The 22754-nt window shown below is 35.9% G+C and overlaps 4 protein-coding genes across 4 annotated transcripts; all 4 read left to right on the top strand.

Moving 5' to 3' along the window:
• Positions 1-3094: 3094 nt before the first annotated feature.
• Positions 3095-12700, top strand: Bfra_002701 (uncharacterized protein; the record flags this gene model as incomplete). The annotated part of the gene is made up of 5 exons (XM_037333116.1): positions 3095-3420; positions 3481-9302; positions 9403-11231; positions 11287-12066; positions 12128-12700. The coding sequence occupies 5 exons, from the start codon at positions 3095-3097 to the stop codon at positions 12698-12700; spliced, it is 9330 nt and encodes a 3109-aa protein (XP_037195244.1).
• A 6378-nt stretch (positions 12701-19078) lies between these two features.
• On the top strand, positions 19079-19471 carry Bfra_002700 (putative prolyl aminopeptidase protein; the record flags this gene model as incomplete). The annotated part of the gene is made up of 1 exon (XM_037333115.1): positions 19079-19471. The coding sequence occupies one exon, from the start codon at positions 19079-19081 to the stop codon at positions 19469-19471; it is 393 nt and encodes a 130-aa protein (XP_037195243.1).
• Positions 19472-19640: 169 nt separating this feature from the next.
• Bfra_002699 (putative prolyl aminopeptidase protein) lies at positions 19641-20130 on the top strand (the record flags this gene model as incomplete). The annotated part of the gene is made up of 2 exons (XM_037333114.1): positions 19641-19915; positions 19965-20130. The coding sequence occupies 2 exons, from the start codon at positions 19641-19643 to the stop codon at positions 20128-20130; spliced, it is 441 nt and encodes a 146-aa protein (XP_037195242.1).
• Positions 20131-21685: 1555 nt separating this feature from the next.
• On the top strand, positions 21686-22147 carry Bfra_002698 (putative integral membrane protein; the record flags this gene model as incomplete). The annotated part of the gene is made up of 2 exons (XM_037333113.1): positions 21686-21745; positions 21920-22147. The coding sequence occupies 2 exons, from the start codon at positions 21686-21688 to the stop codon at positions 22145-22147; spliced, it is 288 nt and encodes a 95-aa protein (XP_037195241.1).
• Between the last annotated feature and the right edge of the window lie 607 nt (positions 22148-22754).

Genomic DNA, 22754 nt, shown 5'->3' with positions numbered 1-22754 from the left:
GGTGATGTGATATTGCAGTTGCAGTTGCGATAATTCGATATTTTTTTCGTAAAGTCTGATATACTAATTTCTTGATCGTAGTAATGTTCAGACGAAATCTGGTGGCTGTTATATACACAATTGAGATTGTCTATCGCAGTCGCCTCAAAGTCTCGTCTTACTTACGGTGTCAAGATTCGCAGTAGCATTATCGAACAGTTGTACAGAAGTTTCCAGCTACTCAAATACACGTGGCAATCTCTGGCATATAGTGACCTGTCAGGTGCATAATTCTGCAGAGGCAAGCCATCAAATATGTTTGAAACAACAAAGAGCTAAATCTGTAAGCAACTCGTATTAGGTTCTAGATTGTAATACACAAAATCTTTTCTATATATCAATAATGCACTAATATATCTAGAGAGATTTATTTATACTGAATAAGTCTTTTGAATTTAAATATTGGGGTGAAGATAGTGTTAAGTTAGTGATCATTGAATTTTTCATGTAAAAAACGAACCAAAAGGCACATACGGCTACTTTGGGGTTGCCGAATTGGTCTATAGAAGGGAATGAGAAGATAAAATATGCCGGTATGCATTTTCAAAATTGATATCATTCATTCTTGCAACCTCCCGCATTTCTATATCGTGCTTAACCTTTCTGGCTCATAGTCTTCAACTTCGTTAGAACCTTGTGTTATCTAGTGAGGGATTCAGCAAAAGAGAAAGGAAACAGTAATCGCTGAAAGCATCTTGACATATTTTACCTCATGGCATGCAAAGTCGTGCTTTTTTCTAATGTTAATTCAAAGTAAGATTCAAAACTAAGATCACCATTCATGCCGCACAAATACAAGCAAGCAATCATCTTTCTTTGGCTCGATGCAGGATTTCACATCATCTCTTGATAGTCGTCAAATTTGTAATTCTGTTTTGTCCGACAACTGTTCATGCACCTTTGATGACCTCAAATGTTTGCACAATAATGCGATAAGCTCAGCAAGTTCCATTATGCTAGACAACTAATAGATCGATTTGAGTGAGCCATGAGTGAGTCGTAGCTTCTGGTAGAAGATGGCAGGCTTCAAGATATTCAAGTTTTCTGATTACACAGCTAAATCATGTAAATCATGTAATGCATCTCGTAAAGGAAAAATGCAGGTTTCTAAGCAACATATGTGAACTTGAATTTATCATTCTATTTTTACATAGGAGGAATGAGCTGAACGCATTGCTGGATGACCTCGCTCTATTTGTATACAAAGGCAGCTTATAAGGGAGGATCACCTACAGTCTGGGATCTCTGCTCGTTATATTGATTGTATCAAAATGCAAAGGAGTCTCTGGTGTTGTATACAATCTATTAGATTTTGCATAACAATCCCGTAGTATTGTCAGCAAAATCGGTTGATGACTTGAAAAGGACTTTATGTTTTGATTTCGGTCTATGTGTAATGATGTTGATTGATTATTTAGCAATGTAACTGAATCATGAAGTTCTATATTCTTAAATATTCCCCTTCTCGGGAATGCTATCTTACTAGTAAGGTAGAGGTAGTACGAATTACCTTCCCAAGTTGAGCAACAGACAAGCCACTATTATTAGCACCACACATACACTACTCATTTAGCCAGCCAGTAATATAAATCACGCACTCTACTTGCGCTTATCCCATGACAACTATTCCAGGACAAGTCTTGACTCTGGATTACACTAAGAACTATCTCTTACGTGCGAGCCTCGATTTGAGACCCAGCGAAGAAAAGCCATGTAGCCGCTGTTCCAAGTTCGATTAGACAGTAGGCTTCATTTCGTGTTCGATCATGAATTCTAAGATTGAGAATGAATTGTTCTTTGAATTGAGCGATCTGTTCCTCTTCTTCTCTAATTAATGAATTTACTTGTATGGGCGAGCACTGCGTCAGTGAAAGGTATATCTTTATATGACCAATATCTGAATAGATCGCAGAGAAAGCGGCGGTTTATCTGTATCCTCATTGCTGTTTTGACTGAGTTAGTCCATCTGTGTAGATGGGAACCAGGCTCTATTCGAGTGGCTTAAATTTGAACATAAGTTATAACCTAAATTAACTGCTGGTAGTCGACCAGCGACACAGATACCCATATCTTTCTAGAATCTCAGATTTAGACCTTCAAACCCAGCGGCTTCGGAGCGCTAATTTCTCAATTCGAATAGGCGTGATCAGCGGTTGGTCCACACAGAATTACTTCTCATTGCACTATCTTCTAAGTTGCAAAACTATCATCGCAAGCTACGAGGGAATTTCTACTGATCTTAAACGAACGCCAAGTTTTTTGTAGGACTATACATGACAGTTTAATGGTATGGTCGTCCGCCGAATTAAAAATATACGATTAATAACCTATCATCAATAGACACCTGTCTTTGATGCCAAACAATCCATAATCAGTCGCTGAAGTTTGTCGATCGAAACAAGAAGTTTAAACCAACAGTGTGGTTAGTTACTCATACATTTTGCTTTTTTCTTACTTACATATGCAAATATCAAGGTAGCAAATGTGCCACAACAAATTTTGATATTATCTCTTAAGAGAAAAGATGGATGATATACAAAATTCGAGGTAGTTTACTATTCTATCACTATATCTCTTCAAATTCCATGAATGAATGTACATTTGTGTTTGCATATGTGAGCTTAGTTTATTAATGATACTACTTGAGTTTGTAAAATGTTAGTTGAAGTATAATAATTAAAGGCAAAAGATGTAGCACGATTGAAATAAACGCTAAAGCAGTGCCTGAAGAATTTGAAACCCAAGAGTCTACTTGTATATCGTTAGCAATTACTAGATTGCCTGTTAGTGGCGACCGAGTGTTCTGTTAGCCTTCATGTAGAAGAAGAAAAAACCTTTAGACTATACATTCATGTACTTGTAATAATTGAAGACAGCAGAACTACTCTTGTCAGCATGCGGTTAGTATGACACGCATGATTCATTCACATTTTTTTTTGATTTTGTTAAATAAATATGATGAAGATGTACTTCAACTCGTTAGATCACATAGTTGTGAAAGCACACAACATTTTCTATTCTACATTGTGAATTGGTTCCAGATCCATTAGTGACAATGAAGTTACTTGAATCAGTTTTCAATCATTTGGTTCTACCACCCAAGCTTCCAGAACATCAGGATGTAGAACTGGAAAGTATTGAGCAGGACATTCTGCTTCGTCTTATACATGCCTGTGGTACCATGTACAACTTCACTGACCAGCCTTTTGGGGAAACATGGAATTCTGTCTGCAATTCTCTTCGCATTTGTCTCAATGTAAATCGAAATGGTCTTGATAAAGCATCGATGCTACAAGAATTCTGCAACCTCCAACGAAATATTCTTCTTATCTTGTATGTGGTGGAGCAAAATGCAGCACTCCTTGTTCGACGCCATGTTCAGTAAGTATTGGAACTCAAGTTGAGCGACCACAAAAACTCCGGCTAACTTATAATATGTAGTGAGGACAAAGACACTGTGATCTTTGAAGTTTTTGAGGCATCGCCTTCTTCCAAACATGTCCTCGCTACTGAGAATGCACTACAATGGGACTTTCCAGGTCGCGCTGTCGGCATACCTTTCGATGAATTTCTCAAAGAGAGTTTCCAGGATAGCCTTGCCTCATTTCTTGAGCAGGCTAGTACAGAGTCATTAAGTCGCTTTGTCGCGCGTTCTAAGAAAGCAGAAGTCTATGTTGTCGAGGCTCGGGGTACAACTGACCCAGCTCTGATTGTGCAGATGCTGATGCCCCTGCTCGAGGCTATCGGATCCTCTGTCGAAGTGCCTAGGCTAAGAAAGCGAGTGCGGGATGATGTCAATTTTCATAATTCAGAGTTTCCGTGGAGAAGGCTGCCGTTCTGGCTCATTCTCCGAGTCGCCATTCAACGTCAGCTTTGTCTTGACTTAGGAACCAAGTATGGACTAATTTGCTACAAGTTTCTTATTTGCATTGTTCTCGCACAGCTTCTTGAAGACTCTGCTATTCAGCTTTCACCAGAAATGACTGTGATACTCAGAGCCAAATTGTGCCGCCGCCTTGCGAAGTTGGAAATGGATAAGGCTCGCGTTTACCGTGATTCAGCCGTTCACAAACATTTTTTCGACTCGATCAATAAGATGTTGAAGAGAACTATCAAGGACACTACAGATAGGATAGAGTCAGCCTGGGCAAACTTCAAGACAAAAATCACCCGGTCTATTCCGCTACTTCCAACTCACGCGGACGAGAAAGCTTTAAATCTTACTCTCCCAAATAGCAGGGGGTATCTCTGCAATCTTCTTGCTCTAGAATCTAATCAGCAGAGAAAGCCGACATCTGTTCATGTCTCTCTTTTGGATGATAGTTCTATAAGAGAATTCACAGATTTTACTGACCGTTACTTCTCGTTGGTTCGATTGGAGAAAAACACAGAGCAAGAAAGGATATCGTCATATCATTCTGGAGGCGATTCTGAAACTCGTTGTATACAATCAGCAAACTTGATATGCGAGATGCTCATCAAAGTTGGAGATGCTTATGATTCTGATCCAGAGCAAATGAGCATATTCATTCTGAATCTGTTTGAGAATTGGGTTCAGATGGATAGGTGTGCTTTGCGAGCCTGTCCCCTCCTCTGTGAATATGCTCCAGTATTCAATCCTGCCCTATTGGATGTTCTGCAGCTCCACAAATTATCAAGCATGATACGCCTTCAAGATATCCAAAGATATCTATATAGTAGACTCAACGACTGTCGATTTTCTCACAAGACAATTTTCAGCGAATTTAGTGAAGATTGCTTCGCGGCGCAATTTGTAAATCAATCCATCCCGTTAAGCAGACTACAGCAAAAAATCGACGAAGAGTCACTCAAAGCTCGCACAAAGAAAGAACGTGAATGGGAAAACATTTGCGGAAGATACGAAGATCTTAGTCAGAAAATTACCAGCACCATCTGTGTTTGCACTAGAAATGATGATGGATCTCTTGATGTTAAAGGTTGCAAAAAGTGCTGGCACCGGCGTTGTCGTAAAAAAATGAGGATTTCTATCCATGAGGACTTTTTGCCGAAAGGGAGCACGCAAAAAGCAGCAGTCGTACTAGACCTTGGGATGCCCAAATTCCTAGCGGTATATCGAAATGCAACATTCAGGATAATGAGCGATCTAGGGTACCCGAGCAAGCCTCGTAACTCTTCACCACCAGCAATGCTACTGAAAGACTACTCTCAGCTTCGGTACTTCATGAAATCATCTCCGGATGGTGTTTCACTTGCATCAGAAAAGAAATCTTTTCTTCAAACTCATTTTCAGGCACTAAAAATGAAAGTTAAACTCTCCGATATTATTTTGCCATTAGGGCTTAGTTTTTCTTACTATGATTCCAAATCTGGCATATGGCTGAAAGATCTCGATAAACAGTTGACCCTTCAACATCTCTGTGGAATACATATTCCGCGATCTCTACGAGCCTCAGTCATCGAATCTCCAGTACATCCCGATCCGAGTTTTGATGGACCATCATCTTATGAGATCATCGCTAGTCAATCCAAGTGTCCCTCAGATATTTCAGTTCATGAGTTCATGAGCTATCAAAAGTTGCTCTCTGGTAAGAATCTTCGGTGGCTTACTATGCTGGTTGAGCTGGGTGCCTCGAACCTAAACTGTAGTGCCGAGGATACTATGCTTATCTTCAATCATCTCGCTGTACAAGCAGGGCCATCAAAGAACCAAGTAGATGTTCTCCGAGATTGTCATGTTGTATTTAGGGATTCATCATTTTGCCAGCGATTGATAGAGCAGATAGAGAATCGTCTTCACAATATAGCCACCAACTGGCGAGAGGTATATTGCATGGAAATGCTCATCACATTAAGCCTTCGAATTTTTGAATTGACATCAGGTCAAGATCGTCAGTCTGCAGAAAGGCTTTTGAAGAACGCGCGCAAGTCGACCCTACAATGGATCTGCCATCTCCGCAAGGAGATTAGGAACACAACTGATGCAAAAACAGCAGAGACAGCGGCAAGATATGGATTCTGGGCTGCTTTACTTTGTCGAAGAACTTTCAGCATTTTCATTGGCTCGGATTCCAAGCTAAATACAGAGGATTTATCGTCTTTTGTTCAAGGATCGATAGCTCTGCAAGAGAACCTTATAGTTAAAATCATGAAGCTACCCAGGATCTTGAAGAATATGCTAGTCAGGGATAACAGAATGGCACATGATATACAGAATCTTATCCGCATTTCTATTGAATCACATCCCGAAAGCCTAGGTGCTGCAATTGATAAAGCATGGTCTAATTCTGGGGAATTTCTGGGGAGGACATACTCAACATGGCAATTTCCTTCTTTTCCGAACGATAGATGGGCCACTTCAGTAACTACTAGTACACCTAACAAGTTCATAGCATCCCAGAGAGTTCACTATAATTTTGTTGAGGGACATCTGCTATTTGATGGAAAGCCACTAGGGAGACTGCCACTGGATATCAGAGAATCAGAGGATGTCAAGGAGCTTTTTGGAGACCAGCACCTTCTGACCTACCCCTCAAATTTGGTAGGCATGAGTCACGTCATGATCACTTCTGTAGAAAAAAATCAAGTTCATTTCGGTCATCGCGGAGAGAACGTGATTATTCGAGCTATCAACAAAGGCAACATCCTAGAATATATTCCTCGGCGTATATTCATAAGCGGCGACAACTTTGACCTTCCCTCAAGTCTGACCGAGAATTGCGTGCACTGGCTGAATTTCCATGAAAGACGTTTGGAAATCCGACGAAAACCTTCAATATGGGTGACTAGGCCAAGTGACTGGAATCTAAACGTATCGAATTTCCGGGCGCAACGAAATCGGGTTAACTTGGTTGATCCACATTCAGATCTTTTCAAGCGCGTAGCAGAAGTCTTTCGTCATTTTGAGGATCCCCGAAGGTTGACAGTATTTCAGGCCAAACTAGGTTCCCTTTCAGTTGAAATGCGACACCTTGAGCTGTCATTTTTTGTCAACTCAAAAAACCTTCTTGAGTGTCGAGAGCTGCACGCAGAAATTGACCCCGATCAAGACGCGGGAACACTTTACGGTCTCCTGAGCAAAATTGTGCTTCGAGATAATGTCAATCATGAGCGACGAAGTATAATTATTCCATTGGGACAGCTGACCTGCAGGCGTCGTGGTATGCACGTTGAGGTTCAAGTGACTAGTACTACCGAATATGGCAGATTCGAAATCGACAGTGTTCTAGGACGGTTAACATGTCCGTCTGAGCCACGCTTGTTCTACTCTAAAGCTCAATTTCATGCGTTTACCTCGTTTGTCCTACCTGATCCTCTAACCGGGCGCACTGGCACTGAGGAAGCTTTATACACACTCAGATCGGGCTACTGCCAGCCTTGGCAGCCGCTGAATGATAGTCTTGCCTCTATTTTAAAAGTCATAGGCAGACTAAGCCCAATTAGAGAGTATTATCCGAAGGACAAGAGGCATTTGCAGAAAGTAATTTGGGACCAGCATTTAACTACTAACGTTCAGCACGATAGCTTTGAGGGCCTTGTCCAAGATATACTGGCTAAATCAGATCAGCTCCGATACTTTACCGCAGATCAAGGTACGCCCATCAATTTTCAGACTGACTGCCCTTTGCAACTACGTAAGCGTGGTAAAATCCAGCGCCTTCGTTACGAGCGCAGTGTTTCTTATGTAGACACTTCTACAACCGAGGACATGGTGTATGACTCCAGAGATCGGCATGCCAATTTGCATCAAGCTACCAATGTTTATCAAATCGCGAGACTTTTTCACAAGCAACAGTTTCGCGTCCATTTGACAAGAAAGCTAGCAGATGTTCTGAAAAATTGGAAACTGATCGGTGGATTCCACCATACCAAATCAGATTCACAAAACGTTTCAAGTTGCCTTAGCGATCTGATAGAGAACGATATCGGCGAGCAATGGGGTAGCCTCACAAACTTTTGCCGACAGAATGATCCTCAAGAGCCGCATAAATTGTTATTTCGATTAAGTCTTCTATCATTTGGTACAAAGCCTGACATAGATGCGATACATTCCCTAGCCGCATTTGGCTGTTTGAATGAGTTGAAGGCTTTGCAGCCACCAAACAGCCCTTACTTTACTAGATTCAAACCCTACAGCTCTCCAACACTTGAAATGCTTTCAAGCTTTATCGCAGATGATTATCCTGTTACTGAACCAGTTGCTAGTATGACTGATATGGAGAAAAATTGTTTTCGCGAAAGACACGGTGCACTATGCAAAGCTGAGGGGAAAAGATTAGCTCTTTTTCTGTTAGAGCAGTGGCCTAGTGAAGTTTTATCAGCAGAAGGATTCCAATCAAACTTGCTTGATGTCAAACGAGTTGTTAAGAAAGTCCACCCCGAATGGCAACGATTAATCCAGAACATGCGTCTTTCGGAATATGTTACTCAAGCTCAAGAGATTTTAGATCGCCACAAAGCTGGGAAAAGTACCTCGACGCCACATGTTTGGGATAAGAAATCAACCCCCTTATCCATGACTACTCATGGCGTTGTTATTCCATCGCTGTCAGATCTTCTAGCGAAACCCGCTCTCATTCCTACGTCCCATCTGCCTGATAAACCTCGGATTTTATGTCCATCTATTAACTGCAATGGGGTTTCTGGAAAGACTGCTTTATGTAAGGAAATTTTTGAGCTAGATAGAATCTTGGATTGTTTTACCAAGTCCTCGGATCTTCTGCGGAAGCAATATGGAAACGACTTGAAGAAGAGCCTTCTTGCTTTAAAGAACACTAATGAGTTGCCGCAGCCTCAATGGAATCAGCCAGCTATGAATATCACTAAGAAAGATATCGAAAATTGTCACGTGATTCTGAATGAAGCATTTGAGCGAATTCAGAATGCCCTCTCTGCCGATGATATTCGTTTTCAATGGCTTCGATTAGGTGGTTTATGGCCATGCGTTACGCCGATAACAATTCTGGAACAACTTCGTTCAAGCTCTGATAACCATTTTGGAAGCAATATGAGAGAAACCCTAGTCACGTATGGTGTTCTGATCACAAGTTTGCAAAGACTACTCCGGATAATACATGCTCAATTGAAGGATGATTGCCAAAAGCTACGCCAGGAATCACAAAATTATGGGCATGAAAATTGGAGTCCTTTACACTTCCCCGACTGGTTACTGCTTGAGATTGACTCCAATATTCTTATTCGCTGTGAACAAATAGATGTTGCACATGCCATCTTGTCCCCAGAATCTAGGTCTAACTCTGTACTGCAAATGAATATGGGGCAGGGTAAGTAGGGTCATCGAAATTTTGAATGATCATGTATTTTGATACATACATCCTCTACTTAATACAAAGCGCGAGAAGTGACGTGCTGACAGATTATTAGGAAAAACCTCATGTATCGTACCTATGGCTATAGCGATTCTAGCCGATAAGAAGCAACTATCGCGTCTAGTTGTGCCAAAGGCGTTGCTTCTGCAGACTGCTCAAACGATTCAGTCTAGGCTAGGGAGCTTATTAGGGCGAGAAGTCAGATATATTCCTTTCTCTCGCCGGACTTCAACCAGTTTGGACATGCTCCAATTATATTCTACACACCATCACGAGATGCTTCAATTCTCAGGCGTCATCCTAACTACTCCCGAGCATATATTATCGTACAAGCTTAGCGGACTCCAGCGTCTTGCCGACTCTCGATTTGATGAAGCAAGAGAGATGATAGGATTCCAATCATGGTTAACTAGTGCATGTCGCGACATTCTCGATGAATCTGATTTTACCTTAGCAGTCAAGACACAACTGATATATCCAAGTGGTCCGCAGATATCTGTTGATGGGCATCCAAATCGTTGGAAAGTTGCACAATACCTGTTGTCTTTGGTTGAAGATCATTTCCCGTGTCTTCAACGCGATTTTCCACGAAGTATTGAGGTTACTGAGAGACCTGCTGGATTTCCTATATTACACCTCCTTCGAGAAGACGTAGAAGATGCTCTACACTACCGAATAATAAATGACATATGTAACGGCCGGATTCCTTTCCTTCGTTTGACCGGCTCAAGTATTACTGTTGGTAAGATTTGGATTAGACAGTTGTTATCGGATCACGATATTGATGATGAATTGATCGAGAAAGTATCGGCTTTGTTTAAGGACCAATCTTCAGCTCGGAAGAATATACTTCTTGTTCGAGGTTTACTTTCGAACAGAATTCTCTTGCTCTGCTTGAAGAAAAGATGGAATGTACAATATGGTCTACACCCTAATAGAGATCCCATTGCAGTTCCTTTCGATGCGAAAGGTGTTCCATCCGAGCAAGCAGAGTTTGGTCATCCCGATGTCTCTATCCTGTTCACTTGCTTGGCTTTCTATTATACAGGTCTAAACTTATCTCAGTTTCAGCAAAGCTTGCAACTTGTTCTGAAGTCTGATGATCCAGCAGCAGAGTATGATAGGTGGATTAGCAGTTCCTACAACCTGCCAGAAGTTTTATCTCACTGGAATGTTATAAACATCGACGATCAAGGACAGCTAGAAGAGCTTTGGCGTCATCTTAGGCTCAACAGGCACGTTCTTGATCACTACATGAACACATTTGTGTTTCCTAATCATGCAAAGCAATTTAGTATAAAGTTGCAAGCCTCCGGGTGGGACATACCCTTGTTCTCAAAGCCTCTGCCAGAAGAAACAATCTGGTGCGCAAAGACGACTGGTTTTAGCGGCACAAACGATAACAAAATGATGCTTCCACTAAGCATCAAACAAGATGATCTACCTAGTTTATGCCAGACCAATGCGGAAGTGCTTGTTTATATTCTGCAGAGCCGGAATCGGCAGTACAAGCTTGCATCTCGGAATGGTAGACGACTGAAAGAGGAAGAGTTGCTGAAAAAGATCACAAATTCGAAAATTAAAGTTTTGATCGATGCTGGTGCATATATCTTGGAGATGGACAACAAAACTCTTGTTAAAAAATGGCTGAAGATACATCCGGGACCTCAAGCGGCCGTCTATTTTGGTGATGACAACAGAGCCTGGGTTCAGTATAGAGGAGTAAAAGATGTAGTCCCTCTACTCGCAACTCCTTTTGCCGAGAACCTTGAAGATTGCCTTGTGTACATTGATGAAGCACATACTCGTGGGGTAGATTTGAAATTACCTCAACAAGCCCATGGAGCATTAACATTGGGACTCGGTCAGACAAAAGATCATATGGTACAAGGCAAGTAAAATGCTGAAATTCGCTCTCTTTTATACACTTAATTAACAGGAAACACCAGCTGCGATGAGATTACGGCAACTAGGAACCACACAGGCTATCACTTTCTTTGCTCCCCCTGAGGTACACCAAAGTATTCTCGATGTTTGCGCTAAACAGTATGGGAAGATGTCTCAATCTCTTTGGGTTGATTCCTCTCACGTTGTATGGTGGCTTCTTGAACAGACCTGTCGTACAAATCAGCATTTGCAAAATCTATATCTTGCACAAGGAACAGACTTCTGCCGTAGGACGGATGCGCAATGGAATTATACAGATATTTTCACTGACAATACTCAACGAGACGCCTATCTTCAATCGATTCAGAATCCAGAGCATCAAACCCTTGAGAAGCTATATGGAGAGGTGACGGACATTCAACCAAGCTATGTGACTGATATGGCGTCTACGAAGCTAGCAGGATTTATGAAAGAGCTCAATAAGCAGATGATAACAACAGGCAATACGAGAAACTACATTCATAGCTCTGTTTTAGAAGAGGTAGAGCAAGAGCGAGAAGTCGAATTTCAGATTGAGCAGGTACGCCAAGTGCAAAAACCAACGCACTACGAGGCTCTTACATTTTCGGGTTTACACCCAGATATTCTTCTCTTCGTTAAGACTGGCAACCTCATCCTTGGATGTGGGTATGAGCACATATTTGATGCTCTAGCTCGGACAGATATCGGTCGAAAATATAATGTTCGTCGGACAAAGTCAAAATTATACGTCTCTATGGAATTTATGCGCACTATTGAGGTTGGTAGTCATAGAACGGATGACAACTTTCTGGTAAGCTTATAACACATCAGTCTTTCCTACTCGTAGTTGTATTAATCAATTTTTTACATAGCGTCCCGTTGAATGGATTCTGTGGAGCCCTTCGAATGAGACGGCTCTCATAGTCATTTCCGAAGAAGTTGAGCTTTTGATTCCGGTGATTCGTAGAGCAAAAAAACCAATGGTATACCTGATTGCATACGCTGCTCCTATCACAAAAAGTATGCAACACTTCAACGGACTTTCTTACTATGTTCTTCCTAGCTTACCGAATGGCTGTAAAACACCAGAATGGCTATCCATCGAGGTTGGAATTTTCGCTGGTCGGCTTTACATCAACTTCGCGGAGTATGCTCTTCTATCTGATTACTTGCAGCTCGCACACGAGACAAATTCATATTCTCTACTGAATTTTGCTGGGGACGCAAATATTTTTACGAAGAATCCTATTGACTTCCTATCGGAGTGGCTTACGCTTCGCCGCAAAGGGCAAGAGATCATGCACACGCCAATGGGCTACATTTGTCAAGCAAGATCCCTGCATGAGAGCCTTCCTTTCTTTGCATCGCGAAGTGCAAGAAATGAAGAGCTTGAAAAGCCTTCTGGAGATGATACTGAGAGTGATGTGAATGAGCTTGATGACTAAGATTTACATTTTTAAGTTGGATAGAATTCAGTATTGACTTTGAAATAACTTTCTTGTATTTATCCACCTTCCAGACTTTTCTATCTGTTTATTTCGAGAATTGTACACACTGATAATGTGTTAAATCCGAATAAATGCATTCATTCTGTGAAAGTCAGTATGCGATGCACTTTTCTTGCGTTTTGGTTTAGTATATAACATTTCTTGGCGCTGAGTCAAGTAACACCCATGCCTTGTTCATCACCTAGAAATACAATAAGATGACCATAACATTAAGTAGCTTGACAAATATAAAGTATTTCAAAACTGATCGAGCTGAAGGTTACGCTATTATAATTTAACGACTCAGTGGATAGTAATGATTGATCGAGCCCTAGAATAACAGATAGTCTTTCAAGAGTACTACATGATCAATCGTGTCCTTTGGTATGTTCCTGACTACTGTAATGCTCTTACGCTTTTGAGATCCTATCACACCGGGGACATGCATTTGCACGACCCGTGCCCTTGGAACTTACCGGTAAATGGTAGTGGAAATATCAATAAGTTAAAGTGTCTATTTTTGTTGTAAGAGGGGGGTCAAAAAGTAGGTGTTATCGCACGTTTTCTTATGCTTATATTGAATTCAAAATAGAAAACTAGTTAACAAACTCTAAATCAAAAATATAATAATATATTTCATAATTCATTAACTAAAACTAACTTAATAATCTAGAATACTCTTTTAAAGAGACCCTCTTTCATAATCCTAGAACCCTAGTCATAATAATATGAACATTACTCTATCTATAACGTAGTTTATCAGTAAATCAATCATATCAATAAATCAGCCACTTTTACCTCGAATTATTATTTTATTTTCGATATATGTTTTCTTTATAAATAAACATAGAAAGTTATTCTAAAAAAGCATATATAATCTTAACTATTCAAACTATGAAATCAAATAAAAAATTAATAATTCGAAAGGCAGCTCAGCTTTATAATATACTTCAATCTATATTAGATAATAGAATTCAAAATAAACCTAATATAACTAAGAGTCAACCAAAAAGTTATAATTTGATTGAACTAGAAGAGGAAGTACTTATTCAATATATACTTGATATAGATAGTAAAGGATTTTCATCTAAATTGAATATTATTAAAGATATAGCAAATTATATACTTGAAATACAAAGAGCAAAGAAAATTGGAAAGCTCTAGGCTTATTAATTCGTAAAATATTATGGAGGATAGCTATATCACTTGGTTACCTTAATTAGGAAATAGGTATATATAGTAATAATAAACTAGATTGACTTAAGATATAATTATAAGAATTATACCTATTTTATATACCTGAATTGAACAATGAAGTTGTTTAATTAGATTAATAGAGCTTATTAATATTAGTAATAAAAGAGTATTTTGTAATTATATAAATAGGCATTTCAAAGAAATACTATGCTTAATTATATGGTGTTATACAAAACGGTGATTTCCGTAACATAAAACATTATACAAAATTAGAAATATGTTTTAATTATATTTATAACTTTCAAAGAGCTTTTTATAAAAATCCTAAACTTATTAAAAACTGATTTTATTTAGTTTTGAATATATAAACAAAATATAGTATTTTTAATTATAATTTCTATAATTTCAACAAAACTAGCTTTATAATAGATATAATATATCCTGAAATAATAATAACTAATATTAAACGAAATAGCAAAAGCAAGATAATATTACTAGATAATAAAGAATAAACTATAATAATTATTATCGTAGGTCATAGGCTAGTAGTATAGTATGGAAGCTGGCTCTGGTTAACGACTAAAATGGATTATATAAGCAGTGTGACACGTGATATTAAAGAATCTGTATTTTATTTTAATCTCTCTTATTCTATATTCAAGGGAAAAAGGCCTCTTTTTATGCTTTTTCCTTCTAATTCAGTATTTCCGCTTTCATAAATCCCTTGTAGATCTCTTCCTAATCCGTCCATTCTTTCGAAATAAAGCCCCTTTTTGTTTTCTTTATTTTACAGCCGTTTTCGTATTTTATAGCCGTTTTCGAATTAATGGTCGTTTTCGGATTAATAGTCGCTTTCGTAAGCTTATAAGCGACGATCATATGATCTGATTATATAATAGGCTAATTTTAGATTGAATGCCTTTAAAAAGATATATAACGTGGTTTATTAATGGATCGGTCATATCAGTGGATCGGCTATTTTTACCTCGAATTATTATTCTAAAGCTATATTATTCAATAACGATTAAATCAATTAATTGAAACTATAAAGATTCTAATAATCTAAGATCTATTATATTATTTTAACAAGTTCTTATATTATGCCCAGTCTTTTTGTATTTATTATAGTATTAACTAGAAAATACTTTCTTATTAGAATTCTTTTTTTTTTGATACTTATTGTATTAAATCTGAATATCAACCTCTTATTAAGATAATATATCTTCAGCCTCTTATCTAATAAATATTTCTCCATTGTATAATTGAATCTTTTTAGCGTGTTGATATTTACTTAATACTTTATTTGTCTTTCAAAGTATACAATTCTTTATACTTAAAAATGTATTCTTATAAGCTAATCTCTTTGTACCTTTAACTAAAGCCAATACAATTTCAAATATAAATATAGGAGAGTTTAATTGATAACAAGCTATTTGAGATTTCACTAGAGTTGATTATAAAAAGCTTTAATTAGATTATAAGGTGTTTAAAAAATCCAAATATTTGAATTAATGGATGAAGGGGTAGGTGTACAAATCCGAATATCCAATTTCGAGAGTATAGCTTGAAAATCGAATAATATTAAACCTATTCCTCGAAAATCAGCTTTTATATTCTAAACTGTAATTGATTATTGATATATAGTTTTAAAAGCTATAAGGAATTCAATCTTAATAATATAATTAATGTAAGCTTTAATAAATCCATCAATTTAATAACTATATATCTATTTCAATATATCAAAACAACTAATATTAAATAATTGAATTAAATAACTTAAATGTAATAGTAATTTGATTGTTATAATGTTATTTGATTTACAGTATAATTGAAAAGGTATTGATTTGTGACTTTTGTATTTATTTAATATTAGCATTCGATATTTGCCCTTTGTTCGATGAATTATATACTTATCAAAATACTTTAGTTATTCTAATTCTGTTTTATTATTTATCTATTTATTAGAAGTAGTTTTGATAGTTTAATCTATAGGAAAACTGTTTTTTGTATATTAATTAAAAAAATAATATTATTCTTATATAATTAAGAATGGTAGTATAATTTCTTTTTCTTTATTACTATATATAATCGCTATAGCTTATTCTTTATTATCTAATTGTATTATCTTGCTTTTACTATTTCGTTCAGTATTAGTTATTACCATTCCGGGACATATTATATCTATTATAAAGCCAGTTTCATTGAAATTATAGAAATCGCAATCGAAAATATCATATTTTATCTGTATATTCGAAACTAAATAAAACTAATCTTTAATAAATTTAGGATCTTTACAGAGAGTTCTTTGAAAGTTATAAATGCAATTAAAACACATCTCTAATTCTGTATAACGCTTTATAAATCGATAAGCCCAAAGCTTTCTAATCTTCCTTACCCCTCGCATTTCGAATATATAATTCACTATATCTTCAATAATATTCAATTTAAATAAAAATCCTTTACTATCCATATCAATTATATATTGAATAAATATCTCCTTTTCTAATTCAATCAAATTATAACTTTTTGATCAACTTTTAGTTATATTAGATTTATTTCGAATTCTATTACCCAATATAGATCGAAATACACCATAAAACTGAACTGCCTTTCAAATTATCAATTTTTTATTTAATTCAATAGCTTGAATAGCTAAAATTATATATACTTTTTTAGAATAACTTTCCATATTTAATTATAAAGAAAACACATATTGAAAATAGAATAATAATTTAAGGTAAAAGTGACTAATCCACTAATATAGCCAATCCACTAATAAACTACGTTATATTATATTATTTTTTAATTAAAACAATAATTATATATAATAATAAAGAGAGGAAAACTATACTATTATTCTTAATTATATAAAAACAATATTACTTTTCTAATTGATATATAGAAAACGGTTTTCCTATAGATTGAATTATTAAAACTATTTCTAATAAATAAATGAATAATAAAATGAGATTAGAATAACTAAAGTATTTTAATAAATATATAATTTATTGAATAAAGGGTAAATATTAAATGCTAGTATTAGATAAATATGAAAGTTATGAATTAATATCTTTTTAATTATATTATAAGTCAAATAATATTATAGTAATCAAACTATTATTATATTCAAACTATTATTATATTCAAATTATTTAATTCAATTATTTAATATTAATTATTTTGATATATTGAAATAAATATATAGTTATTAAATTAATAGATTTATTAAAGCTTATATTAATTATATTATTAAGATTAAATTCCTTATAGTTTTTAAAACTATATATCAATAATCAATTATAATTTAGAATATAAAAACTAGTTTTTGAGAAATAGATTTAATATTATTCAATTTTCAAATTATACTTTCGAAATTGAATATTTAGATTTATATATTTATTTCTTTATTTATTAATTTAAATACTTAGATCTTTTAAATATTTTATAATTTAATTAAAAGTTTTTTATAATTAATTTTAATAAAATCTCAAATAGCTTATTATTAATTAAGCTTTTTTATATTTATATTTGAAACTATATTAATTTTAATTAAAGATATAAAAAGATTAGTTTATAAGAATATACTTTTAAATATAAAGAATTATATATTTTGAAAAGTAAATAAAATATTAAATAAATATTGATATATTAAAAAGATTTAATTATATAATAAAGAAGTATTTATTAAATAAAAGACTAAAGATATATTATTTTAATAAAAGGTTAATATTTAGATTCAATGTTGTCAGAAGTAGACAGCAAGTTGCACATAGTAAGTGATATGTTGAATATGTATATATCCGGGAAGTCCGGGAGAGGAGTTTTATAGTGGTGTATACGTGCTACACACGTGCTACACATGTGATTTCCAACAAATGTAATAAGTATTAAAAAAAAAAGGAATTCTAGTAGAAAAGTATTTTCTAGTTAATATTATAATAAGTACAAAAAGATTGAATATAATATAAAAACTTATTAAAATAATATAACGTAACGTATGGGGAACTCGGACATATGGGGAACTCGGACACTTTTAGCCTATTACTAATTTGAAATCGTAATAACTTTTATTATATATATTCAATTATTTTTTATATTTGTTCAAATTGAAGAGAAGTTTTAAAAGGCTATAATTTCCTTTCAATTGAAAGAATTTAAATCAATTAGAAAGGCTACGGAGAATATTCAGGCTTGGTTTAACGCGTTTCGCACGCGTTTCATTGAGCGAAAGTATGAATTAGATGATATATATAAAGCGAAGGAAAAACTGAAGGAGAAAAAGCTACAAGGATAACTATATAAATATCTAATTAAAGAATTAGAAGAAAAGATTGAAAAAGAAGAGTTAGAGAATAGTTCAAGTAATTTGAAATTGGAATTGGAGGATTGTGTGGCTTATAGAATAAGATCGCGTGTAGAATAATTGAGAAAGTATCCGAGTTCCCCATATGTCCGAGTTCCCTATATGTTATGTTAATAGATTCTAGATTATTAGAATCTTTATAGTTTTAATTAATTGATTTAATTATTGTTGAATAATATAGCTTTAGAATAATAATTTGAGGTAAAAATGGCCGATTCACTAATATAACTGATTCACTAATAAACTATATTATATATTCAATAATTATACTAATTATACTAATTATACTATAAACTTTAATTGGTTTGACAATCTCATAAGAATAATTTGCTTTGTAATCAATTACTTGAAGAACCAATTATTGATAAGTTGATTATTACCTATCTCGTTGTTTGTAGTTCAGTATGCCTTCTCAGGAGTAAGGTCAATGAGTGGGTGGGGCTAAGTCCGTAAGCCGATATACACCCTCTTGATAATGTTGTATTATTTTATAACTCAGAGTATATGTACACTCGTAATCGGTTGGAAGGCCTTTGCCGCATGGAATCTCATCGAATTCTACTTACTTGACACATGCGAAATTCCGGAGAATATCTACCTATTAAATATAGAGAAGGGAATTGAACGATTGTTTGTCCAATACGGCACAATATATTTTTCTTCTTTGAACCGAAGTTGGCCTTTTCATCTCTTCACCATCGCACTGATAGTTGAAAGCATCATAGAAACAACAGCTTTCCTCAATTTTTCTTCTAAAGACATTTTTCTAATCTGTCATGCCTACTGCAATTCTCCGTTCCAAGCCAGACGCCCCTGTTGCGTATGAGCTCTTCCAAGGAGATGCCGCTAGCAGTCTTCTTGTAGTCTGCCTTAATGGTCTTGGGCTTGCACAGACCAGCTGGAGACCAACCATTGAGCTCATTCAGCAGTCGCGTATCTCCCCAAAGCCATGGATACTTACTTACGATCGCTATGGCCAAGGCGCTTCTCCAAAAGATCCGCGTGAAAGCTTGCCGAACAAAGATCCTGGCTATGCGCACAATTTGGACGATGTTACCGACGATCTTCAAGAGTTGATTCAAACTGTTTCACCTGATCGTTCCTCACGTATCGTCTTTGTGAATAACAGCATAGGCGCACACGTCGCGCGAAGATACGCTGACAGGTAACAGACAATAAATCCATACCTTTTTACTCGTGATGTGACTAACAATTATCGTCTGATGTGGATATCCAAAAATTGTCGAAGGGATCTTGTTCCTTGACTCGAACCCTGGGAATACTGACTACGCCATGATATGGCCTAATCCGAAGGACCCATCTTTTGATCTGGAAAAAATGACTCCTCCTGGCACTTCGCTTGAAGTATATGAGGCCGCCTACACCAAGATGACATCAATATTTGCCCCAACTTCGAAAAACGGCGAAGGTTTTGACCGCCGAGACATTAAGATCATTCTACCGAACCCATCAGAGCCCAAGCTCAAAGGATCAAAGACTTCAGACAAAGGTCCTTGGATAACTGTTGTGGGTCATGAGCTCGAACAATTCTCAAAGGAAGAGTGGGCAATGTTGAAGGTTCCTTTGGGCATGGCTGCCATGTATACTCAACCGTAAGTAAACGCTCATTTCTCAATCGGAAATTTGGCTAATGTGAAACAGAATGTGGGAAAAGTACAATGAGGATCTTTGTAAACTCACTGATCAGGACAGGGCCAAGGGGCCAATCATCGCACCAAGGTGTGGACATTTTGTCCACAAAGACAACCCGCCGTTTGTCGCTGAGCAGCTAGAAGATCTCATCATGAAAGTTGAAAGTTCCAAATGATTATGTAAAAGGGTTTAAGGGTTTCCCTGTTGATAATAAAGAATGAACAGTTTTTCTTGGTAGCTTTTGCGATGATTATCAATAATGTGAATTCTATGAAGAGGGTCAAAATAAATCTTGCCTGTTGTCCTGTCCACAGAAGACTTTTTCACAAGAAAACTTATAAATCTGTATTTGACATACTTGAAGAAGTAGTTCTTACTCGACACTTTACATTAAAGATATCTAGACCAATGACATACTTTCCATTCAACATTTCTACGGACTTTCAAAAGAATCGACAATTTTCAAATAGAGATCTTGTTGTTTAGTACATCGATAAATTTGTCGAAAAACGATTCCAAACAAAAAACCCGACTCTGAGATTAATGTAAAAATGAAAAATGAATCAATGCCTTATATAGAATTTCCCCAACTCCAGACAGCCTTTTCCTATTGAGTTCCAACAGGACAAATCTCTCCAACAATTCTGATTTAACAGTTCATTCAGTGTGCCTAACATCTGGAATAACCGGTCAATAATGAGGGAGCGATTTAAATGACGACACGCTAAGAAAACTAAACTGAATCAAGTACCATTCAATTACCCCTTGTAAGAAAAAAAAACTTGAAACTTTTTCTTTGTAAAGCCCTACTATAGGCTTTCAATCATTAAATTATAGGGACTTTTAAAGCTCTTAAAACTTACTTAATTATTAATATAATCTTTTACTTCTTTAAAAGTTTTAATTAATTATAATCAGATTATTATACTAAATGATAGATATAATTGATTAATTGAATTGAAATGGAAGTCATTATAGTATTTACTTACCTTAGGTGTAGCATTTCACTAGAGAACTCTTATTAGTATTTGGATTTTCCATGGTTCCTTATTAGGTTTAAGCTCAATTAGCGTGTCGTCATTTCAATCGCTCCTAATAATGACACCCTGTCCATGCCGTAGTATTTTCTTAATATATAAATTCCTACTTATAGTCGTATCAACGCTACTTCAATCGACCCGACTTGAACCTTTCATTCTACCTGTGCCTCTCCCTGCTTCTGCATTCCTCGCCTCATCTGTGCCCCTCACAAGCATATATTCTTATTAAATCTGCATCTCTCACCACTTTCAGCCATTATCTCCGTCTATGCATGTGATGCAGTGTGCATAAAGCGCCCGATACAGTCTGCTTACTCTTCGTCTTTTGTGAGATGGTGGTGACAATATAGAAGACTGCGTATTTCGGCACGTATCGAAAATATCACAGCGAGTACTGTTCAGCAATACATCAATTGCGACTTTAAAGATCACAAAAATGGTGGTGAGTTGCGATCATTGTAACCTAAATCTGACCCTGAAATTTTTCTGATTTTGAATCCTTTCTACTATTCCTTATCTAGTCTTGAGACCTTACTAACGGAACTTCATGAAAAGCCTTTATATTTGACATATGGTTTCCGGATCTTGATATCCTGCTATATTAAATCAACTGAAGTCATACTTAGCAGTAGATAAATACATTTTATTCCCAAGATCAGTTCTTCTTTGTTTTATTTTTAATTTGCCATCATGAGCGCAAACTCTCAGTCTTCTTCAAACGGAGATATCAACATTGGCTGGAAACTAGAAGTAGGTACGACAGTGACATTTTTGAGTGCCGCTATCGTGGTCGCGCTTATATGTTTCACACGACTGAAGTACTCAGAGAGATGATGGGATGATTACCTGATGGTGTTTGCATTGGTAAATTTTGTCCGTCTAGACATTCCTTTCATACTCGCAAAATTCTCACACTCATGACAGCTTCAAGCTCTTATTACCACCATTGTTGACTTTGTAGCCGTACATTATGGCTTGAGCCAACATACATCCTACCTCAAATACAACGAGGCGGTGCACCAGCAATACTACAATCTTCTTGCGCAAGTATTCTGTGTACAGGCATTGAGCTTCGCCAAGACGGCCATTGTTATATTGTACTTACGAGTAATTCATGGCTCCGGGATCCGCATACATCAAGTCTTACTATGAACTCTAGGGATCTTAGTCTTTATTATTAACACTATACCCAGTTTCATAACTAGCTTCCAAAACGTAACTCTTCTGTGCTTTATTATCGTAGGTCATAGGCTAATAGTATAGTATAGAAGCTGGCTCTGATTAACGACTAAAATGGATTATATAAGCAGTGTGATATGTGATATTAAAGAATCTGTATTGAATAATTATCTCTCTTATTTTATATTCAAGGGGAAAAAAGCCTTTTTTTATACTTTTTCCTTTTAATTCAATATTTCTGTTTTTATAAATCTTTTGTAAATCTCTTCCTAATCTGTCCATTCTTTCGAAATAAAGCCCTTTTTTATTTTTTTTTATTTTTATATCCGTTTTCGGATTTATGACCATTTTCGGCTTAATGGTTGTTTTTGGATTAATGGTTGTTTTTGTAAGCTTATAGGCAACAATTATGTGATCTGATTATATAATATGTTAATACTGAATTGAATGTTATTAAAAAGATATATATATTATATTATTTTTTAATTAAAATAATAGTCCTTTTTAATATGTATTATCTTTTTATATATATATAAATATATATATATTAATCTTATTAAAAACCTTCTTATTTTAAAGG

The sequence above is a fragment of the Botrytis fragariae genome (genome assembly GCF_013461495.1).
Source record: "Botrytis fragariae strain BVB16 chromosome Unknown tig00000012, whole genome shotgun sequence".
Taxonomy (NCBI): Eukaryota; Fungi; Ascomycota; class Leotiomycetes; order Helotiales; family Sclerotiniaceae; genus Botrytis; species Botrytis fragariae.
The sequence above is the reverse complement of the archived record's forward strand: the minus strand, read 5'-3'. Positions and strand labels throughout refer to the sequence as shown.